Source organism: Patella vulgata, chromosome 8, assembly GCF_932274485.2.
Source record: "Patella vulgata chromosome 8, xgPatVulg1.2, whole genome shotgun sequence".
NCBI lineage: Eukaryota > Metazoa > Mollusca > Gastropoda > Patellidae > Patella > Patella vulgata.
The window spans coordinates 28,893,844-28,916,242 of record NC_065886.2 but is presented as its reverse complement, the minus strand read 5'-3'; the positions used below and the strand labels follow the sequence as shown (position 1 = coordinate 28,916,242).

The 22,399-nt window shown below is 36.7% G+C and overlaps 1 protein-coding gene across 1 annotated transcript; it reads left to right on the top strand.

Annotated features, from left to right (window-relative positions):
- Positions 1 to 5,397: 5,397 nt before the first annotated feature.
- On the top strand, positions 5,398 to 20,591 carry LOC126829589 (uncharacterized). Its single transcript, XM_050559542.2, has 6 exons — positions 5,398 to 6,088; positions 15,670 to 15,891; positions 16,491 to 16,706; positions 16,898 to 16,954; positions 19,092 to 19,310; positions 19,827 to 20,591. Exons 1-6 carry the CDS (start codon positions 5,758 to 5,760, stop codon positions 20,045 to 20,047), a joined length of 1,266 nt encoding a protein of 421 aa, XP_050415499.1. The 5' UTR covers positions 5,398 to 5,757; the 3' UTR covers positions 20,048 to 20,591.
- Positions 20,592 to 22,399: the final 1,808 nt, after the last annotated feature.

Here is a 22,399-nt window from a genome sequence, read left to right as displayed (position 1 = left end):
TTCAACAAGGACTGCGTATAGTTGTTCGGATGGGACGAAAAACCGAGACCCCGTGTAAATATTGGCGGGCATGTAAAAGAACCACTGAAAGTTGGAATTCGAAATAAGATACGCCATAGTGACGCTGTCCAGGCAAAATTTCTCTCATAGCACACTGCATGGCGAATACCCGGCATTAGCCGAGTGGGTGCTGAAAAGTAGGAAGCTAATCCCCAATTTCTTCATTAATATCCGTATAGTTCCCATAATGTCTGAGAACGATATGGTTTTATCTTGAACACAGACATGTACGCTCACCGCCTTTAAAGTAATATCCATCCAGAGGTGGCTAACTTACTGTCCTCGATGTACTCCTACCATGTTTGTCTACCACCGTATTTGCCCGCCGTCCTGTATCACTGACAAGGGGAAACAACACTGGAGCGTTCTAGGCCAACATGGGGATCAAACCTCGGACCTTACTCACTGAGCCCTACAGAAAAGGGTAAACCTCTCCGGACCACGATCAAACCCTGGACATCCCGATAAGTGAGAGCCAGTGCCTACTGAGTCACCGCTGCTTCCTTTCACTAATGACAGTTGCATTAAAAGCGGGAATAGTAGCTGTACATGTTCAATGACCAATTAGCTCTGGAACACTTTGTTGGTATAACTAAGTTTTTATATCTTGATAACATCCATAATACAAAGGTTATATGTGGGAAAGTACACACACAGCTATGACATTAAATATATACTAAATATAAGTTCCCTATACCTTAACATGTGTTTTGTGGCGTTGTGCTATTCTTTTTAGATCTACATGGTGATCCCCCTCGGTCTCTAAGCCGAGGCGACTAAAGGTATGTCCGTCTAGGAACACTGCATGTTGTCTCTATCCCAGCCTCTAAGCCGAGGAGGCTGTGGGTATGCCTTCGTCTAAGAACCCCGCATGATGTCTGTAACCCGGCCTGTATACGTCCCTCGAGGAACGCCATGATGTCTGATTCCTGACCTCTAAGCCGAGGAGGTTATAGGAATGCCAATGACGTCTATCCCTATGAACTCTAAATGATGTCTGTAACCCGTCGGCTACATGTTCCTCTAGGAACGCAAATGATGCCTAAAGTAAATTTGATGGTGCTGTTTAATTTATATCAAACGTTTAGATACGTCGGCTATAGGGTGGGGCTATTACCATTTTAGGGTAAGTATTTCATGTGAGCACCCGTTTTTATCAGCATTGTTTATTTAATTGGACTAATCTGTGCACGTGATGATTGGGCACTGCCAGAAATTGGTGGTGGCAGAAATTCTCGGTGGGTTAGTGTAAGAAAGTCGAATCTTGCAAAATAACTACTTAGCCCAGTTCTCATTGTCATCATTTGTTTTAACCACTCCAATGTATTAAATAGAGCACCTTTCTTGTAAAATAGCTTCCTAGCCCAATTTTTGTGCTCACCCATTTGTTTAACCACTTCAACCATCTGGTAGGAATTGCCCATTTCAAGAAAAAAAACTGTACAGAAGCCAAGTTATATGTAATGTCATAAAACAGTCATGTAATTGTATTACTATTTTACAGTGTAATTAATGGAAAAACATGATTTATAGGATTTATAATATGTATCGATAATTTGTTAAGTTTTAAGTCAGGACACAGTTGCATGTCAACAGGTTGGTTTAAAATATTTGCTTTTATTTGAAATCAGTCAAGAGGACTTATCTTGAAGCATTAGGGTGATGCCAGGACGAACCCTGTCGATTTTCAGCATTTTGCGATCATCGGTTCCGCCGTAATTTCTGATTTTCCTTGTGCGTCTTACCTTCAATAACAATATCCATAAAATAGAAATTTCCATATCGATACAAAATAGGACACAGCCAACCAAAAAATAAATTTCAGCTAAAATTACATTAGCATTTCACTAAATTCACAAACAAACGATCCTTATTGCGGAACTTTCAACTTATAATGTATCCATTTTCATGCAGGTTGGTTTCAATAACAGAATTGTCCTGTGATATAACAGATTAAATAACCCAACCAGGGCTTATTTTAACGTGCCTACAGGCATGAACGTGCCACTGGATAAAATATTCCGTGCTTTGAAAATTTGAAATCCGTGCTTGAAAAAATGCTATGTAGCCTTGTGAATCTGGCAAGATTGTATGGGAAAACGTAGTTGACATTATAATCATCGACCACTTTCGATTTCTGTTTCAAAAGTTTTGTATTGTTGACGTATTCCCACCACCACCTAAAGCACGAAAATTACATGGCAGAATCTGGCCAGGTGCGGGTAACAGAGAAGGTTCGTTTGCCTTTGGACGTTTCTTTGGACTGATACTGACACACGGTTATAAGTATAAATATGTTAATTCTGTTATACTTTGGTTATAAATGTGTTATCGTAAGTCAAATTCTGGAAATTTTCCCGGAACCCCAAAACACCGGAAACCATGTGCAGCAATATTGCCGATGCGACCATGTTATGTCATTGACAAATTATTGGTTTCAAATTCATAGACAAGGAATGCAGAAATATGATGGCTAAAACAATATTGTTATTTTTTACAAATTATTGATTCCAAGTTCATAACCAAAAATATAGAAAGTATGCTGGTTGTTTTGATACGTTAAGGGGGTTATGGTTTAGTAAACATGGTGGTAACTTACATTTGTCAAGGATAAGTTCGTATTGTTTGAAATACACGTGAGTGGAAAATTACTAATTACCCTACGCCATTTGGAACCTATATGAGAAAGATCAACGCTAGAATAATTTTAGACATCATGTAGATTTTTGAGGGTCCGGATACCCTGTGGATTCGTTGGGAGAGGCCGCTAGGATTTAAGAGACACCATCTGGATTCAGGATGCCCCGGTAGGCGAGCCATACGATGCAGCTGGTTCGTCAGTAAACTTGATCTGTGAGTTAGGGGTTGAGAAAAAGACATATAAATTTTAAGTATTGTACTGTAGACGTGTTTAACTGCTGTGACATAAAATGTAGAAACGGTCTGTTGCACTGCTGTACCTGTTAAAAAAACCGTCTTAGTTGCAAATAAAAATAAAGGCACAACATGAGTCCTAAGAGGAGAATTAGAATAAAATATGAGCCAGAGAATAAACGCAGAAAGTAATAAGGGGGATACAGGAATTTTTAAAGGGTGTGGGGTGAGAGCGAGGTTGTGGCCGAGCGAGTCATTTTTTTACCGTTTTCTTACGGGTTTTCCGAGCATAGATTCATGGAAAGTGAACTAAATGTGTTACACGTTACATTTAAACAGTTTGTGACATTCTAATTCCGACATTCCTTTCAAAGAGAAGAAAGAACCACAAACGAACCCAGACAAATGATGGCCTCGATTACGTGAAGATCTGGCCGGTTGTAGTAGGAGGTCGAGTCAGGGGTCATGACGTCAGACATTTCATTAACCAATCAGCGTTAATGTTTCTAGTGAGATACCCACAATTTCGTGCACCGCACGCTAAGAAATCGCCGTAACAGACCGTTTCACTGGCTAATCCCTCACATCAACTAGTCTCGGTCACCTAGAACCTCCTATCTTCAACGTACGACGGGTCAGGGACAGTTGCCAATCTTTGACGGAAAGTTCCATTGCCCATGCGTAACCGGGCGTTTGTTTGTTTGTTTTTATGTGGTTGAGTATCGTTGGCAAAGTCAATGAAGAGTTGCGCCCCTTTCCACAATAAATCACATCGTTCATGCATTATTGTACTCTTCAAAAAAAAGTAGGGGATATTGAAATGCAAATACCTATGCAGGTTGCGGTATGATAAATAGCCATGGACATTTGACATGCTATGCACGTGGGAGGGGTTCATTGTCAAATTTGACACTTCAAGGAAGGGTTGATGAAAACTGCCGCGTGCTGGTTTATCTATGTTTGCTTTCATATCGGTTCTTGCATACGATTTACTGTTTAGCGTATCTTTGCTTTAATGTGTTACGTTTAATTTGATCGGGAGATGTGTTCGTCGACGTCAACGTCAACCAACAACACTGCAAGAATTGGCAGTGGCACTGCAAGAGGAGTGGGTCAGATTGTCCCAAATCGTGATTCGACGGTTGATTAGGAGCATTTCAAGACGAATTGCTAAATGTCTGAGGATTGGTGGAGCAATTACTCATTATTAAGACAAAAATCAAAAACGTCCATTTTCACTTTTGACGTTGTATCTCTTTGCGAGTAAAATGGGACCGTCAGATAAGCCGCCCATATTAACTGTTTATGATCATGTGTAGGCAATTGGCCTGCTATTAACATACACTGGTTACCTCTAATAAAAACAGCAGTGCATTTCCACAGTTTTGTATTGTTTCTGAATATCCCCTACTTTTTTTGAAGTCGAATGAAATGAAGTGAAATGAAATGAAATGAGGTTTAACTGTCTTCTATTCTGCTCCGAACTGGGCTAATGAAGACGTTTTTTTAAGAGTATATAAACAAAAGTATATTAACAAATCGTGACTACGAATTGGGGTTAATTTAAGAAAAAACATAGATATGGCCCATGAAGGGTGAAATTTTACCAAAAAGAGTTGAATATTGAAATGACAATGCAATCAAATGGATTTTTTGAGAAATGGCATTCTTAAATTAATTTCATGGGTGTCGACATCTTTTAGGACTAGTTGCCTTCCTTAGACTTTGTTTATGATGGTTTAAAAGACCGGATAATCTAGCCAATGACCTATTATTCTCAAATGTTGATAGTGCATCCAGGCTAATATTCGTAAAATATTTTTCTGGGTGATAGAGACTACCCAATCCACGGCTAAGTTCAAATGTAGGCTGCCCCACCATAAATAAATATCTCCAAATATCTCGACAATTACACCACAATACTTATATATATACTAAGCTTTAAATCAGTTTCGCACAATTATAGTCACTAAATAAACGCTCATGTTGTACTTAATAAGATATGACCATTTAACCATCTATAAATAATACACTGAAAAATGGTTCGGAGTGTCGTCCATGACATCCAAACACCTTTGAGCAAAAAATAGGTTACGTGCCCTTGTTTTGAAATTAGTCTCACTTAACCAGTCTACCGACCATTCTCCGTCTGATTGATAGGCCGGGATAATCAAGACTATTTTTTTTACGAAACATGACAGAAAGCTAGAACAAGAAATTGAATTTACAAATAACGCCCGGTGGGCGACACAACAATTGTTTTAAGAACCTTGTAAAAGTAAAATGAAACTACTGCTAGTATCATTTTCCTGCCCAACCCGCGTTATTCAGAGATATTATTTGTACTAAATCAAAAGATGACACTCCTAACGGTCCAGTTAATAATAAAGCAATTTAAAAAATAAAATGAGCGTAATTTCTAAAGCTGCAGTAATAACCGAAAAGCTAAATATTACTGCTATTCAGAATCGTCAACAATAGATTTTTTACGTCTGTAATAGTTATTACAAGTGTTGAGAATTTCACGTGCTGTGGCTATTTATAGACACAAAGAGAGCCCGAGACTCGTCTGAAATCAATTAGAGTTACGTCACTGAAGCGTGCACATTCAACGTGTCGAGTACAACTTTTAGAAGGGAAAAGATTCGGCCACGGGGCACCCTACATTTGTCAAATGTTTATATGTGGCAATGTGTAGAATCCATGCACATGTGTTGTTCCCTTTAATGTTATACACAAATCAATTGGAAGACCTGTGATAGCTCGACACGGTTATGGGCTCGATACATTTACATGTAGTTAACTGAAGAATATCAAACAGGAATGAAGGTATTTAACATGTTCAAGAAGAATTGCTGGTATTTACTCTACGTTTTCGTGATTTCTACCTTGACTGAGGAACTAATCAGCGACGCAAACAGTGCTTGGCTAAAATTTAATTTAATTAACGCTGATAAATTCGTGTCATTATCTACACAATTATTTTATACTGATATGCAAGGAGTTTGTGGGAAAAATTGTAAAGACAGAACTTGGTGTGTTTCATTCACATTCAACAAAAACAGACGAGAATGTCATCTTTACAACACAAATTTAAACGAAACAGCGAACTGGATAAATGATACTGGTACCAAGGTTTTTTCTGTGAAAACTGGTAGGTAAAAGGTTTGATTCTTCTGTTGGCCGAGAGGTTCATCCATCTTTCCACTCCTGTGTAGACTTGTTAGGGCGGGGACTCTAGCAAGGTGGCGGACTTGTCAGAAGTGCAAGCCGGGGATTCTAGGAAGATGGCGAACTGGCCAGGGGTGCAGGGCGGGGGTTCTAGCAAGAAAGGACGCCAAGATGCTTAAGATTCTCTGGCAGTTGGAAAATGAAAATATAATAGGCCGTAGCACCGTCGTGAGGGCACACTTTCCAACTTAGCAATCTGAGTCAAGCTGCCACGAACTAAACAATAGACAAGTATTACCAGGTACGAATACTGATGTGGGATGCGAAAAAACTTAGTTTTTTCATTTTTCAATCCTCGCCTTCTTTTGTAATGATTGGCAACTGCTAGACTGATTGGTGTCGTCCATATGTTTGTCTCAAAATGAGCAGAACAATAGGACGTTAAACCTCATTTCATTTCATTTATGTCTCAAAATGACCAGGGAACCACAGTTGTCTAGTGAGTAAGACGTTGGTTAGCTAACCTGAAGGTCCCGATTATGATCACCGCGTTGGCCGAGAAAGTTCCTCCTTATCAGTCGTGCTGGACCGAGGCAGGGCTAGAAATTCACGCGAATCTCCGAATCTGATTCGCGCAAGGATTCTCGCAAGAGCTTACCGTGCGAATCTACAAGGCTTCGCGTAAAATTTTTCTAAAAAAAAAAAAAAAAATAATCTCGGAGAATTGTCGAGTCAGACTATTGAATGTCGGTCAGTATCGGCTGTATTTTGTCGGCTTTAACGACTGACATATAATCTAGCCGATTGGTAAACCAATGAATCCATCACTGTGGTATCGTTGGCTGAATTAAAACGCGGTAATTATTACTTGTTAATAAAAAAAAAAAGTCAATCAACTTGGATGCTATTCATTTACCCTAGGAATCTCGTTTTTTCTCATTCAAGCGCATACCGTCTTGAAAATGCATTATGTAATGCAAAAATACTAAATTATAATATAAAACATAAGTACTATGTCAAAAAAGTGTCCATTGATTTAGTCAAATATTTTTTTTCCGGATCACGGACCGCCATGACACATTCGACGCTGAAAGTGAAAGATAATCAGCCTACTGGAACCCTCAATACAGTTGGCATTATTTATATTACTGCTTTATTGAAATTTAATTCAATCTGAAAATCAATGATGCCTTTGGAAAATCAAAGCATCTGTATAAACATTTCGTCAATGAATACAAGCAGGGTTAATTCTAATGGTATTGGTCGGGTGGAAAAGTGAACGAGAAGTCACGTGACGTAAACAAAGCTCTCTATCGGCATTTGCTAACTTTGTGGAATGAAAACTCAGGAATTTATAACAGTATTTGTTGCTATTTATTTATCATAAAGCAATAAAATATCGTAAATTACATAATTAGGGAGACTTTTTTTCAATATTTATGTTAAATATCATCCAGAAAAATCGCGGTATGTTCGGTTTTTCAATATTGTTCTGAAGATGGTATTTTTGACGGTTTTTATTTCTGCTACGGTTTTATATCGAAAAACCGATATATCGCTCTATGGTGCCATATCAACTTATTTTGACTAAGGCATTTTCTGGATATTACTTTTGACACTATTTATGATTGTTCTATGTGTATCTTTGTTCTTGTATTTTGATGTTTTAGATTAACACAATAAACACAATCTTGTTTTTTAGACAGTATTATTAATTATGATTCGGAGGATTCGCGCAGATGCTATATATGAGAATCCTCTTAGATTCTCGCAAAAAATGACGAATTTCTAGCCCTGCGAGGGCCTGGCAAGGAACAACGTATAGTCATTCGGATGGGAAGAAAAACCGGGGTCCCGTGTACACATTGGCCGGCACGTAAAAGATCCCTTGGCAGTTGGAATGAATTTTGCGCCAAACATATGGTGAATTTATCGAGACAAACTAAAACAACATCACAGAAATGTATTTACGTATGTAAATAAAAACAAATATCACAGAGATTATAAATAAAAAAAAATATATCAAACCCTTTTCATACGTAATACATGATAAAATATATACAATTAAAATTTTGAACAAACGTTTATCGTTTTTAAAAATGCTAGCACTTTATTATACAGTTCCAGTTGAGAAAATAACTGTGGTATTGACTGACAACGGTAATGTTTTTATCTTATGTACTCTACCAAAATGTGCTTAAATGTCAAAGGGACATGACAGTGTTCACATTCGGGTTGAGGCTCTCGCTTCAAGATGCAATACGTGGGTTTAAAAAGTATGCCCAATGCGAGAGCGACACAAAACAGCTTCATCCCCCTGTTGTTTTTTAGGAGTTGGCCCAATCTCCAAGAAGAAGCTTGACATGACGAAGTTTATTTGTGCCTGTTATTTCACAAGACCGCTGTCAGCGGTCATATATAAATGTATTTATCGATGATTTAAAATCATGACATGGTAATACAAAATGAGATCTGGGAAGATCTCTTGGTCGTTCCATTTTATATCCACAAGACTAAGGAGCCAGCAAAGGCCAATGTTCAAGATGTTGATTATTTATTGATTGTTAACAGGACAAAGAATCAGAACAGATTATATGTTTTAATTTTGATTATGATTAAATGAAATCCAAAGCCAAAGTATGACCTGGAGCTCAGCTGTAAATACAGAAGCTGAAGGTGGAAGAGCAACAGATATGGTCTCAGATGGTGTCACTGTAGGCGAAGCTACCCGATCACCATCTTTCGAACCATCTGTGTACATCACAGAATAATCACCATATTTAGATCGTAGCTCTCGAAAGAGAGATTGGAACACCATGGAGCTTATGTTCTGTAACGTTAGGCTTCAGCTTATATAAATGTTCATGAAATGGTCTAAATGCAATTTTCTTGGCACACTGCGGTGTCAGTTTATCACGTCTGACGAACAATGAGGGCTCCTGTGCCTCGACGTATAAACTGTGCATGTGCATTGAAGACGTACAGAATGCTCCTAAACTGATTCTAGGGTCTTCGTTGTGTATGGTGAGATAAGACTCGCGGGCCGACCCATACACAATACACTCATAATTGAGTTTAGATATTATTAAATGAGCAAGACCTTATGGTCTGCTCCCTAATCAGTGTTTGATAAGATTCTCAATATGTTGAGGGCTAAGAACTTCGTTTATTGTACAAGTGGAATGGGACTACCATCCAGTGTAAGCTCCGGGTCAGGATATAAAACTCTTCTGTGACAAAACTGCACACCGTCTTGGATTTCGGAAGTCGAAATCCATTATCAGTTGCCCATCGTGGAATGGAATTTAAGTGGTGTTTCTGGATGAATGCGTTCCTGGTGAACGTTTCAAATCTAATGAGATGATCAAGAGTGCTCCTTTGGGGTGTTGATTAGTACTGGGGTCGTGAATCTCTACAATAACATACCTCATATTGCCCTGATTCCCGAACCTGTTATTGGTCTGGACAGGATCATCTTGAACCTTCCTGATACGGACGAATAATAATTTTGAACCGGCCTTCGAAGTTGACGGTCGGTCTTTAGTGTATTTTCGTGGTTTCCCACCCTTTGCAGGGGAAGTTGGTGGCTTCCATCATTTGAAGGGAAGGAGGAGAAGTTTCGGGCACAATCTCCTCTGTTGCCTCTGGCTCAACAGGCGAATAGTCTGAGTGTCGAGAGCAATTGATTTAGGTTTCATTAGAATGAGAGGTTTAGACGATTGTGTCAGTCCAGAAGCTGCCAAACGATGGTGTGGCAAACTCAACCAATTTCCGTGCCTCAGGGTAAGAAATCTTCTTATCGGTTGTTAACTGCTGCACTTGTTTCTCATTTTTCCATAAAGGGCAATCTCCAGAGTACGGAAAATGAGACCCTTTACAATTGGCACAGTGATGTTCACGTTGACAAGTTTCACTTTCGTGACCATCTTGGCCATATCGTGCACAAATTGGTTTACCCTTACATAGATTTTACTAAGTCCAAAGCGTTGACATTGGAAGCAACACAATGGGTTTGGCATATAAGGGGAAACTGGAATCGAGAGAAACCCTGCTTTAACAATTCTGGTTTGTTGAATGTCAGGATATAGGTATTGGTTTGGATGATGTTTCCATTACGCTTGATCGAAATATATTTATCCATGGTTTCACCTTGTGAGGAGGGAATCTCTTCCTGAGACGTAGAAAAATTTAGACTGTTATGTGGTGTCACCTTTACAGGAATGCCCGCTAAAGTCGTAGATTTTAATTAACACAATTATGTTGCTTTTTAGCACATTCAACCATTCCTCATTTTGTTAACGCTTTTGGGTCCACCTGATAAACCGGTGGGACCCTTGGCAATTAAGAATGGTGATTGTTTACTTAATGAAGTTTCATTGGTACTCTCAAGAACTAGAAACCTATAACAAATTCGGCGAGTTTTAACTGAAATATCAAATATTACATCCGTCGGTCCGCGCTGTGGCGGACGAAGTTGTTTAGTTCCATTTATCAATTTCTAAAATTCATCACTGGCTGCTCTCCAATCACCAAGTAATATACTCAGACAAAGTAAAGAGATAATCTTAGGCTTTAACCAATTGACCATAGCCGTCGCTTCAAAGACGATACTGCAAGGCAAAAAGGTTAAACTGCATTAAACAAATCAAACATCAAACAGTAAGGGAAAACAATTCATCTGGGCCACTCTGATCTCTCGTCTAGGTGAACCAGGGGCGAAATTAATGTGTTACAGAAAAGGGGTTCACAGGCTACCCCCCCCCCCACACACACACACACCAGGATTACACTCACCACCGACACGTTTCCACATTACATGGGTCCCTTTAGTCGCATTTTACGACACGCAGGACATACGAAGTAATTCTGATAACCCCATACATCCCAGGGAGGCTTTGCTGTTGGAATTCGATATAAGAGTAGGTCGTAGCGCCGCTGTCAGAGCAAAATTTTCCTCTAACACACTGTATGGTGTATGACCGTCTTCATTAGCCCAGCCGAAGTAGAAGTAGAACAATAAACTCCATTTCATTTTCTAAAAATGACCGACGTATTGTTTGATAAGATACTAAACCCGATTCCATTCTACAATGCATGCCGTATGCCCATCATTAGCCCAGTAGGTAATAGGTAAGACCGTACACGCCAGTTCATTTCGATTTGATATTTCGAGAACGGCCATGGAAACAATTTTTGCACCCACCTATGCAAATATATTCCCCCAATATGTTCGCTAAAACCGATATTCTATTAACGTTTCCTGAATGACAATTGTTTGGAGTATTTCGTAATATTACCCTTCAATGAAAGTAGCAGCGAGTGTAAGCGAAACCGAAACAACTGTTTTTAAGGCAAATGGTTTTAAAAACACCAGTATACTTGACATCAAAGTATTTTTTATTTTTTTTTAGAGAAATGGACGCCCACTAACTCTTTTTTTAAATTGCAATTATTATAAATACGTGTTCAACAACCAACCTGAATTATATTGTAGTAAACAGAAAATTGAAGCCGCTAGTATATCGGATTTATGGAAATTACGTATACAAATCATAATCCATAGTTAGTTTGGTCCTACTTTTGTAATCGCTGACCAAAGCCCTGAAAATCATGGAGTGTTCTATTTACTTTATTACTTATGGGAGAGGCTGTCGCTACCCCCGGAACTGATGTTGAAATGTCTGAAACTTGTGTTAATTCATACAAACTTGTGTATAACCACCAACAAACACTTGTTTTGTATTTTACCATTCATATCCAGTATAGCAACTTTTTTCCATGCAACCCCCTCCGTTTGTTCTGTTTAAACTGTAATGTTGGATAAATAACATAAAAATAATTGTTTGTTAATTAATATTTATTCAATAAATGAAATGAAAAATTAAATTAATGCCAAAGCAATACTAAACAAACATCTCGAGGGTTAATAAACAAAGTTAATTCCAATACTGATAAAATTGTGTTATACAATTTAATTTTTTTTACAATTAACCTTAAAAAGAACTGAGAATATAATAGATATGTACACAATATCCCTATATCCCATGCCCCCAAAACATACATTTTAACTATAGCAAAATTTAATAACAACCAAACCAAACACTAAATACATTAATTATGCACTAAATTGAAATAATCATAGATAGATAAAATAAATATAGCATATAAATCAATTAAAATGGATAATTTTAAAAATTTGTAAAGAAAATATTGATGAATAAAACCATTGCATATAAATGAGGAATCAACAATCGAAATGTTCACTAATTGTTTGAAAATAAAGGTTGATTTCATCATACAATAATACATTTTTATAATTATCGGCTGTTACTATTAATTATTGATAATTCCTCTTTAATATTTCAATTTTTAATACCAATTTTTTAATGTTAAGGATTGCACTGCAGTCTATATAATGAAACAATATTTAGAGATAGTTTGGTATTTGACATTAAAAACCAGAAAAAAAGCGATAAAAAGTAATGATGACAAATAACGTTTGGGTTTCCACAATAAGATCTATAAAAGAATTTGATGGCTTTATATTCAGAATTTGTTTTCTTTCTTTGGTATTGATTTACTAAATACATGTACTTCTCCAAGAATGTTCAAGTCTCTGAAAAATATAAAAGTGATGATTATAAATACACTTATAAACAAATTGGGTTTCGATTTGGTTTTTACTGGGCATACCAGTCATTGGTACAGAGTTATTTAGATGGCAGAATAATAAAATAAAAATAACTTATTGAGTCGTTGTTGGCGGGGGGGGGGTAAATTTTGAGACTCATATGTATGGCTACATGTCAATGCAAGGGGAAGTAGTCAGGCAGTATTATTGCTTACTCCTCTTTCAAACTCAAATTCCATGCATCACCAAGTTGCACAATGAACCAAATGGCCAGTTTGGTGGCATTATATCTAGAACCACACCAAGCAATTACCCAAATATCTAGGGTCATTTGAAGTTTACCTCTGTTTCTGATGATTACACACCTGCCTCTCTGAGGGCAAAATAACCTAACAGCAAGTGTATAAATGTGTTTTGTACAGTCTGTACACAGAAACATATCTGAGAACCATATTAAACATATTAAGTTTAATATAGGTATTTAAAAAGTCTTAACTTTTGTTATTATTTCTGCTCAAGGCTCCCGATGCCTTATAGTTTGCAGTGATACAAGGCAATTACCAATGTTCCATGTTATTGGCCCAAAGAAATAAAATAATAAAAGTCAAGTTTTTTATTATTATGCAATTAGATAAATATGATTTGAATAAATGCAGCATATCATGAATATAACTGATTTCAAGTCTGAATTATTATTTCCCTAAGACAACTAGGCATTTATAAATTGAAGTAGCTACTTTTCATAAAGAAAATACATGAATGATTTCCCTAATTCCCCTGGATTTTATTGTAGGTCTTTGTACATGATGATGGGTTAGTTGTATTTTACGTCCGCTTCCACCGAGGTGATATCGCAGACACAGATTTTCTTTTAAAGCAATTAGACTGCACTATCGTTGGATTGTGTTGCTAAATCTACTGCAATTTGAAAAATGGTACGCAATCAGTTTTAGTATATGTAGGTCAAATCTGTTTTCAAAATGGCGCCCATAACACAAAACAACCATTGCAATTCAGGATTGACTATAGTGTCGAAGATGTATCCTATGAATGATTTTTTGAATATCTAATCACACAGAAACACAATTATGCACATGCGGTTATGATTTAATATTGAATTAGCTCACCTCAAATACCTCGAAATATATATACTGTTTGTTCAGTTTGTCCGCCCGACTACACGTCCTTCGACCAATTAAAATATGCGTATAGTTTGGTTTAACCGAAACGAAAAATTTGCGTTATAAATACATTGTATTAGAAAATAAAAAATAATAAACCTGATATTCTTTTTTTCTGGACATACTTTTTCACAACAAATATCACTTTTTGAGGTGGTTCTAACATCGGATTATGTTATTAATCGATAATAATCCAGGAAGGAATAACACTGCTTAAGAATACTGCAATAAATATTTCTTCCCTTTTTAGAGTAATTCATTTTAATTGGTCATTTACAGGTAAGTAATAAATGTCAAATTTCGGTTAAAGAACCAATTAAATTAAATAAAAAGATTAACTCGGCTATTTCCACGCCCATTTAAACATTTTATACAACGTAGATATAACACCATTGTTGTAATTTCACATACCACGACCATTCTCTTTGATGTGTCAAGTTTATTGGGGCAATATCAATCAAACTCTTCCAAATGCAGACATTGTAATAACCTGTCTGTCTATTGTCTGAGACAACATGTGAAAATAAACAAAGAGTAGAATCAGAATGATCTTTTATTATGTTTAATCAAATAAATAGTTAATAATTAGACAATGATTGACTAAAACTTCGATCTCTTTATATCCGTATACTGTTATAAAATACGTTGTTTTAAAAGAGATATTAAATGTATCTTACTATACATACATATCGATTTCTACTTAATGTTTGTAATAATTTATATAAGGTTTTAGATTATTAGAGATATTAAAACAAAAAAGAAATCAAGTGAATACTTCGACATTCAAAAAAATTCAGGAAGAGTGGTTTTACATGTAGGCTAAGCCAGATCCCCAAGCCAGTTTCCCAATCGCATTCAGATTTTCTCAATAAATAAAAATAGTAATATGAAAAGTAACATAATAAATGTTATCTTAAAATTCGGCGTAATAAATAATATAGAAAGAAAACACACAAGATTTTATAAATGCACACAAGGTTTGTGTTAAGACACTAAAAAGAACACAAACTTGTGTTGACTACATTTAACACAAGTCCTTGTGTTGAGATCCAACACAAAAGTTTTTTTCAGTGATATCTAATTGGTGAGTATTTATATCACAGTTTAAAATAAAGTGTTCTTCGTCCTCAAATTCTCCTCTATCACAGTAAATATACGTTCAGATACATTTTCGGGTTTTTTTTATACCTACCAGTCTCTATTCTCAATTGTAATGATCCACATCTTAGCATGGACAGTGTTTTCCTATGTGAATTATTTTTAATTTTACACACATAATTTTCAGTGCCTATTTCGGTTTTATACAATCTATATGACCTTAATTTATTTCCATTTACTTTATTCTTATCATTCCATTTTACATAGGCAGGACGGAGGGCCTGACAAGGACAGCTGCCTAGTCCTTCGGATGAGACGAAAAACCGAGGTCCCGTGTATACATTGGGATGCACGTAAAAGATCCCTTGGCAGTTGGAATTCGATATAAGAGTAGGCGATAGTGCCGCTGCCCGGCAAAATTTCCATCATAGCACACTGTATGGCGTATGCCCGTCTTCATTAGCCCAGTATAGGAGCAGAACAGTAGGACGTTAAACCCCATTTCATTTCATTTTACATCGAAGTTGAAATTAACTAACTCTCTTGGACCACAATTCCTAGACTTAACATTCGGATTGTCGAGTGAGAATGAAATAATATTTGTACTCGAAACTTGACAAAAAAAACCGCATGAATTTAATTTTATTTTCACAGAAGGAATCAACGTGGCCCACCAGAAACCAACGTTTAGCAGTAGTCTTGTAAATGGTCGTTCTAGTGACCAGGCAGTAGACGGGGATATCACGCCACAAAATTATGATCTGACTACATTTTGTTATCAAACCGCCTCCACCGACTTCAATCCATGGTTTATGGTAGATCTAGGATATGTTTATATGATCAAGATAGTTGTGGTATATAATGCTGATGACTATCGTAAGTATGACTAGATACAAACAGCTTTCTCCACACCCTGTTTCACTCGTTATAAAAAAAACACATAGACAATCAGTTTACGTCAATATACGTCTGATATATTTAGGGGAGCTGCGGTGGATAAGTGGATAAGACGCTGGCTTGCTAGTATGGACGTGGCTCCCGCGTGTTGACCGAGAATGTTCATCGAGATTTTCCGGCGTGGTTTCGCCTTGTCAGGGGTGCAGGACGGAGTGCCTGACAATGACAGCTGTCTAGTCGTTCGGATGGTTCGAAAACCCGAGGTCCCATATACACATTGGAGTGCGCGTAAAAGATCCCTTGGCAATTGGAATTCGATATAAGAGTAGGCCGTTGCGCCGCTGCCCGGGTAAAATTTCCCTCATAGCACACTGTAAATCTGATTGAATCCAAGCCGTGTGATTATCGTTGATATCTTAATTTTTTAATTACATGTCAAATAATCAAATCGCGTACATTTTAGCTTGGGTTGGGTCATGAAGAATTAGATATTGTACTCCAATGCAAATGGAATTTCAGCGGCTTTTAAGACATTTAAAAGACAATTGCCAACATTTATAATGCAAACCTCATTACAGCTGAAAGACTTCACGATGTCAACTATGAATTATTCTCAACCGATCCATCCAACGATCCCTCAGCTGTTCCAAATTGTTGTGCGTCTGTTCCGAATTTCAACACAGGCAAGAATATCATCAGGTGTAACAAAGGGGTGTCAGGAAGATTTTTGAAAATTTCCATTCAGAATTCGAGATTTTTGACACTTTGTGAAGTAGAAGTTCTAGGAAAAATGTGTAAGTTATTCTACATTGATTTTAGAAAATGAATCACCACACACCACCATGAAGCTTTTGGTTAGCATTAATAGATTAAGTAAATGCGTATTACGTACATGTTCGTCGGTGCCTCTACCCTAAACGATATTAACCATTGTCGTTATTGGTAGTAATGCTTTCTTGATTTTGTTTATTTTCATATTTTACAGTGAACGACACGTCTTATTGTGGTGGACAGCAGTTATATTCATGTAAATTATTTCCTGGTAAGATATACAATTTTAATAAATAAATCTCTTATAATCAATAGAATCTACAACCATGTTAATATTTCACCTTATTGTATAGTGACTAATTGTGTGCCAGGTTGATTTCGGCTCACCTCCAGCGTTCTCTGTCATCGTAATGTTCAGGTTAGATGAATTGGAAGAAATGTTTTAAAATACGCAACAAATGAAGAAATAAGAATTAAGGAATATAAATTAAGAACTAAGAATTCAGAACACTGAATAAAGAACTGTTGGGTCTTCCATTTACATAATCAACTGTCGATTTGTCTTTTCCATTAATAATTGTATTATTTGCCTGTTCATGTTTAGTCTAGTTTCAATTTTAAGTTATATTTTAAGTTTATGTTTGATTTTGTTTTGTCCCCCAGCCCACCCCCACCAACAAGTGCTATCCTTTATGAAATCCAGACGTGATTATTGACATAGGTATTAACACGCACTGTAGTTGAATTGCTTAGAAAATCTATTTTAATATGTTAGTTTCCTGTGAACAGTGCTGGGGTTTTTTAAGTCTCAAGAAGATGCAACATTGGAGCAATTTAAAAATTGAAATCAATATTAGATCGAATATAGAACTTACAAAGCCATTTCAACAATATTGATATTCACGTATTGTAGCGTTGGTACATGATTTACTTTTTATAAGTTGACTGACTTTTTCATTATATATTTCAATACACTTAAAGATGCCTTCGCACTCACAGACTGTGGGATTTAATGATAATAAACACATTCAAACCACCTATCTATCACAGGTTTGCTTCAAGTAGTGTCGTCTTTCCAACCTCGTGGGGGGGGGGGGGGCGAATGGTTAGCACGTGCGTGCTGTATCATACGGCCTGTCATTGAGTCAACTGACGTGGTTTCGAATCCCCGGTTGTACGTGACAAGGAGTAGGGTCGCCTGTCCAACCTCGTGGGTTTTCTCCGGGTCCTCCGGTTTCCTCCCACTGCTAAAGACCCCAACGCACAAGCGAATTATTGAAATAAAATTAAACCATGTTAGTCCCGAAATGACCTAGTTTGTGTCGAGTGGACGTTAAACCCCATTTCTCTCTCTCTCTCTCTCCAAACTCGTGGATTTTCTCCGAGACATTTAGCAATGGAAGGAAACTAATGGCGGTGGGGGGGGGAACCGGTGAAGTTGGACATACGACCCCACCCCTTGCCATGTACAAGCGGGGAATTAAAACCACGCCACTTGACTTTCTTGTCAAAACATCTAACTCTATATTTACGCCACGCAATCAATATTCCTCTGTTCAGTCATTGTTTAGATATAATAATCTATAAAATAGAATAACTGTCAATATAATCGATTTGCTGGGGACGTTAGTTCAAGATGTTATTTTTAAATCCTAATTTGTCTCATACTCTTGTAAAAAGTGCGACAAATAGAAAAAATCAAGATAATACTGTCATATTATTTACAAGTTTAAGGTAATATTCTATAGCATACCAGTATACAAAAGGATTTTCTAATTAGTGCGTAGGGGGTTGGATGGCCAAATGGTTAGCGCGTTCACGCTATATCATAAGATCTGTCATTAACAACTGGCGCGTTTCGATTCCGCGGTTGTACGTGACAAGAGTAGGGTCGCCTGTCCAACCTCGTCGGTTTTCTCCGGGTGCTCTTGTTTCCTCCCACTGCTAAAGACCCATACGCGCAATCGAATTATTAAAATAAAATTGAACCATGTTAGTCCTGAAATGACCTAGTTTGTGTCGTGTGGGCATTAAATTCCATCTCTCTCTCCCCCCTCTCTCTCTCTCTCTCTCTCTGAAACCTTCAGCTCAAACTATATATGTTAAGAAAGAGTTACGCAAGTGTATTCCCTAAAACTAAAACATTAAGTGCGTTAGCTTTTACTTAAACTATGATCTTTGAGTTTTATTCTCTAGCGTATACTCTAAAAGTTAAATTTGCCTGGATGGTGATTCTGTTCAATCCATTTAAATCCATCATAGAATGTGACGGTTTCCATATAAATGCTTTATAAATAATCATATGATACTCACTGTGTCGGTGCAGAACGGTTGGACATTAAACCTCATTACATTTAGAAAATACATGCTGTCCACTATGTCTCATAATGCCTTTTTCCTATTTAAAGGGGGACCAAATATTGCTCTGGGCAAACCAACGTCGGAAAGTTCACTTCGGGAAGCTGCTCATCGTTCGTCTAGAGCTAACGACGGTCTCAAACCGTTAACCTACAAAACCTGTACACATTCGGCAGCTGGCGACTTTAACCCTTGGTGGCAGATAGATTTACAGGATCTTTATAATATAACCAGTGTAACCATAGCTAATAGAGTTGATGATAAACAAGGTAAGTTATTAAATACTACAATATAACTGAAGCTGGGTTGATGATCAACAAAGTACAAACTACAATATAACGATAGCTGAGTTGATGGTAAACAAGGTAAATTATACAAACTATACAATATAGCTGTAGCTTATAAATATACTACCACAAAACTATCACTATAACGTGTACTTCATTATAAACAGGGTTTTTAAAAACATTTCAATACAACAGTTGCCAACAGAGTTACTTATTCCCACAAAATAGGATACACGGTGTCCTTGTAAGTGCGACGTCTAGGTCAAAGTTTAAATCAAGGGTATAGTGTTTGCAGACAAAACAAGTAAATAGTACCTAACGTATTCAATTGTATGGGTTTTATCATTTCACGATGATCGAGAAATATTAGAGTAAATTCTACAACTATGCAAGGTGGGGGTGGGGGGGATTCGCCGATAGCCAATATGTAAAAATGGTAAAATTACCGTCGAGGGTGGTTTTAGCAATGAAAGTTAACCGTTGTACGATTTCTTTCAGTGATTGGAAATCGTTTATCAGACGTGAGTATCAGGGTTTATGAAACTACACCATCCATGGATTCTCCAAATAATTTATGTAAGTTTATACCAGGAGAATTTGGTTGTATAATCAGAACCATAGAGTGTGACAAGTCAACTATTGGCCGGTGGATTCGAATTTCAAAACCCACAGAATATTTAACCCTTTGTGAAGTTGAGGTCACCGGACATTTAATATGAACCACTAATATGAACGACGAACAGTTTATTACGGTTACATACACAAAACTTGTAATAAAATTTTTTATGGTAACAGCCTTGCCTAAAGCGTTCTCTTTTAGGCTACGTGTTTCGTTTTTTTTTAAAATACATTTTCTTTTTTTAAATTATGATTAAAACAGGATCTATTGCAGATGTACCTGGAGTTAAGGCCGGTTGTCGAACTATTTAATGTATTAAGTGTAGTTTTCAGTTGTTGTTTAAATAATCCATATTTGACTAATTCTTTTCGTCATTGGACATATTCATTTAATCATTTAATTAATACGAGATATCAGACGATATAAACTACAGACCAGAACTAGACCGGGCTTGGCAGACTCATGAGAATTCTTAGAAAGAGACGAGTAACGTTTCCAGCAGTTAGACTCTCTGGCTAGAGTGAGTTGAGTGGATTGAAAGAAACCGAACGACTTTTTATTTTTGAGTTACATCTAGACTTAATGCTAGTACTTATATTTGTAATATCATAGCTGTTGTAAACTTTGTATCCTGCTTCATTTAAACCTGTATTTTAGAAGAACAGTGTGGTAAATAAACAATAACAAACTTCTATAAGATATCCTGCACAAATAATGTTCAGTTCAATTACATATATTAATTGTAATTGATAATGGTACGACACATATTTTATATCTACTATAATGGTAACTGGGGTTTATTGCGATCACATAAGCAAAAGTGTCGTTCTGCTGTCAATCTGTGTAAACTTTTAGTAAATTGACAGTAAATGGACTGCTAATTAAGATATCTCTTATACATAACATTTATGTCTAAATGTAAAATTTTTTACTCGGGATAACATAGATGTTGCTAATACATCGCCCCAAAATCCAAATGATAGCGACTGTTTCGTAGCCATGGATGTTTGTGACATGTATGGCTATAGAATATTGTCTGGACAAATATCCTGAATGCAAACATGGGAGAATTTAAAAATACTTCATCCTCAAAGTTACATTAAGCGTAACAAATTACAAAAGAAATCTTAGCATAGCAATGGGTAGCTGCAATATTTGTAGCCGTGATAATTCTTTGTCACGGTTACAATTGATACACTGTTCGGGGCTTTGAGCAAGTAAATTTTCAACACATATCATCACAGTTTGCATGGAAATAAGTAATTATGTTACAAATAGTGAAGAGTGGAACACTGAAATCTCAATCTTATCATACCGAACAGTTTTTCAATCGCAAAGATACCTAATTCTGAAACGCCGCCTAACCAAAGCAAAATTAGATGTTATTCATCTGTCTCATGGATCGGGGTTTCTGTATGTAAATGCCTCGATCTTCATGTTATTGTTGCGGCCATTTAATGCCAAACAGAAAATATAATTAGCATAATTTAAATTTGACCTGTAGAATCAACGCCAATATGAATCGTGACACATAAAAACCTCTACGTGTAATGGGAGCAACAGATACACATCTGAGGGGTAGTAGAGATAACTATAAACTTATAAATCATATTTCAAATTTTCCCGTTTTATAAAACATATAATTATGTTGCAAAGGCTCAGACAGTAGAGATAACTACATGTGTCTGAATTATACAAAACAAATTAAACAACAGCAATGATATTTTTAATTCAAAAAAAAAGAAAGGAACCTAGTAAACCCCGTACAATACGCCTACATATGGAACAATAAAAGTCATAATCAATAGGCTTTCAAAAGAACAAGTTCGTGCAAGGTGTAACAATAGTATGGCCTCAATGTAATGCTACCGGTAACAAAATACAGAGACTGGTAATTACTGTCATTTCCTTTTCGTTTATCAAGAACCACCATTTCTTTTTCAAACTGAAATTTTCGCCTTCAATATATACAGCTGTCCAAATTAGGAAATAATCTCAGCGAATTTGCATGTTTCTCTATATACATACTGTATAAGGAAATTTGTACTTTGGTAGGTCAGTCACAAATTAGGTATGCATACAATGCATACTTCTAGCTTAATTTAACTTACCGAATAATTAAATAAATCGCTCATTCCAGAAATCAGGGATATAAAAGAGACAGGTAAGCGAGAGTCTAAGTGGGGTTGGGATATTATTATAACCATCGGTGTAAGGGGGCGTGAAACACTAATAGAAGAAAGGGGTCTAATCAGACACCATTCGTCGTTCCTAGAGGGACAATACGCACTGTAACCCAGGTATGATTTAATCTTGTGCATCTAGCACTAATTTCTTTCATATTCATTTGATATGAAATCTTTGTTTAAAAATTCATAAAAACCATTTAAAATCACTCAAAATCATCTAATTTGTACTTGTGTCCAGATAAAAGCTGACTGGTTTATTTTGA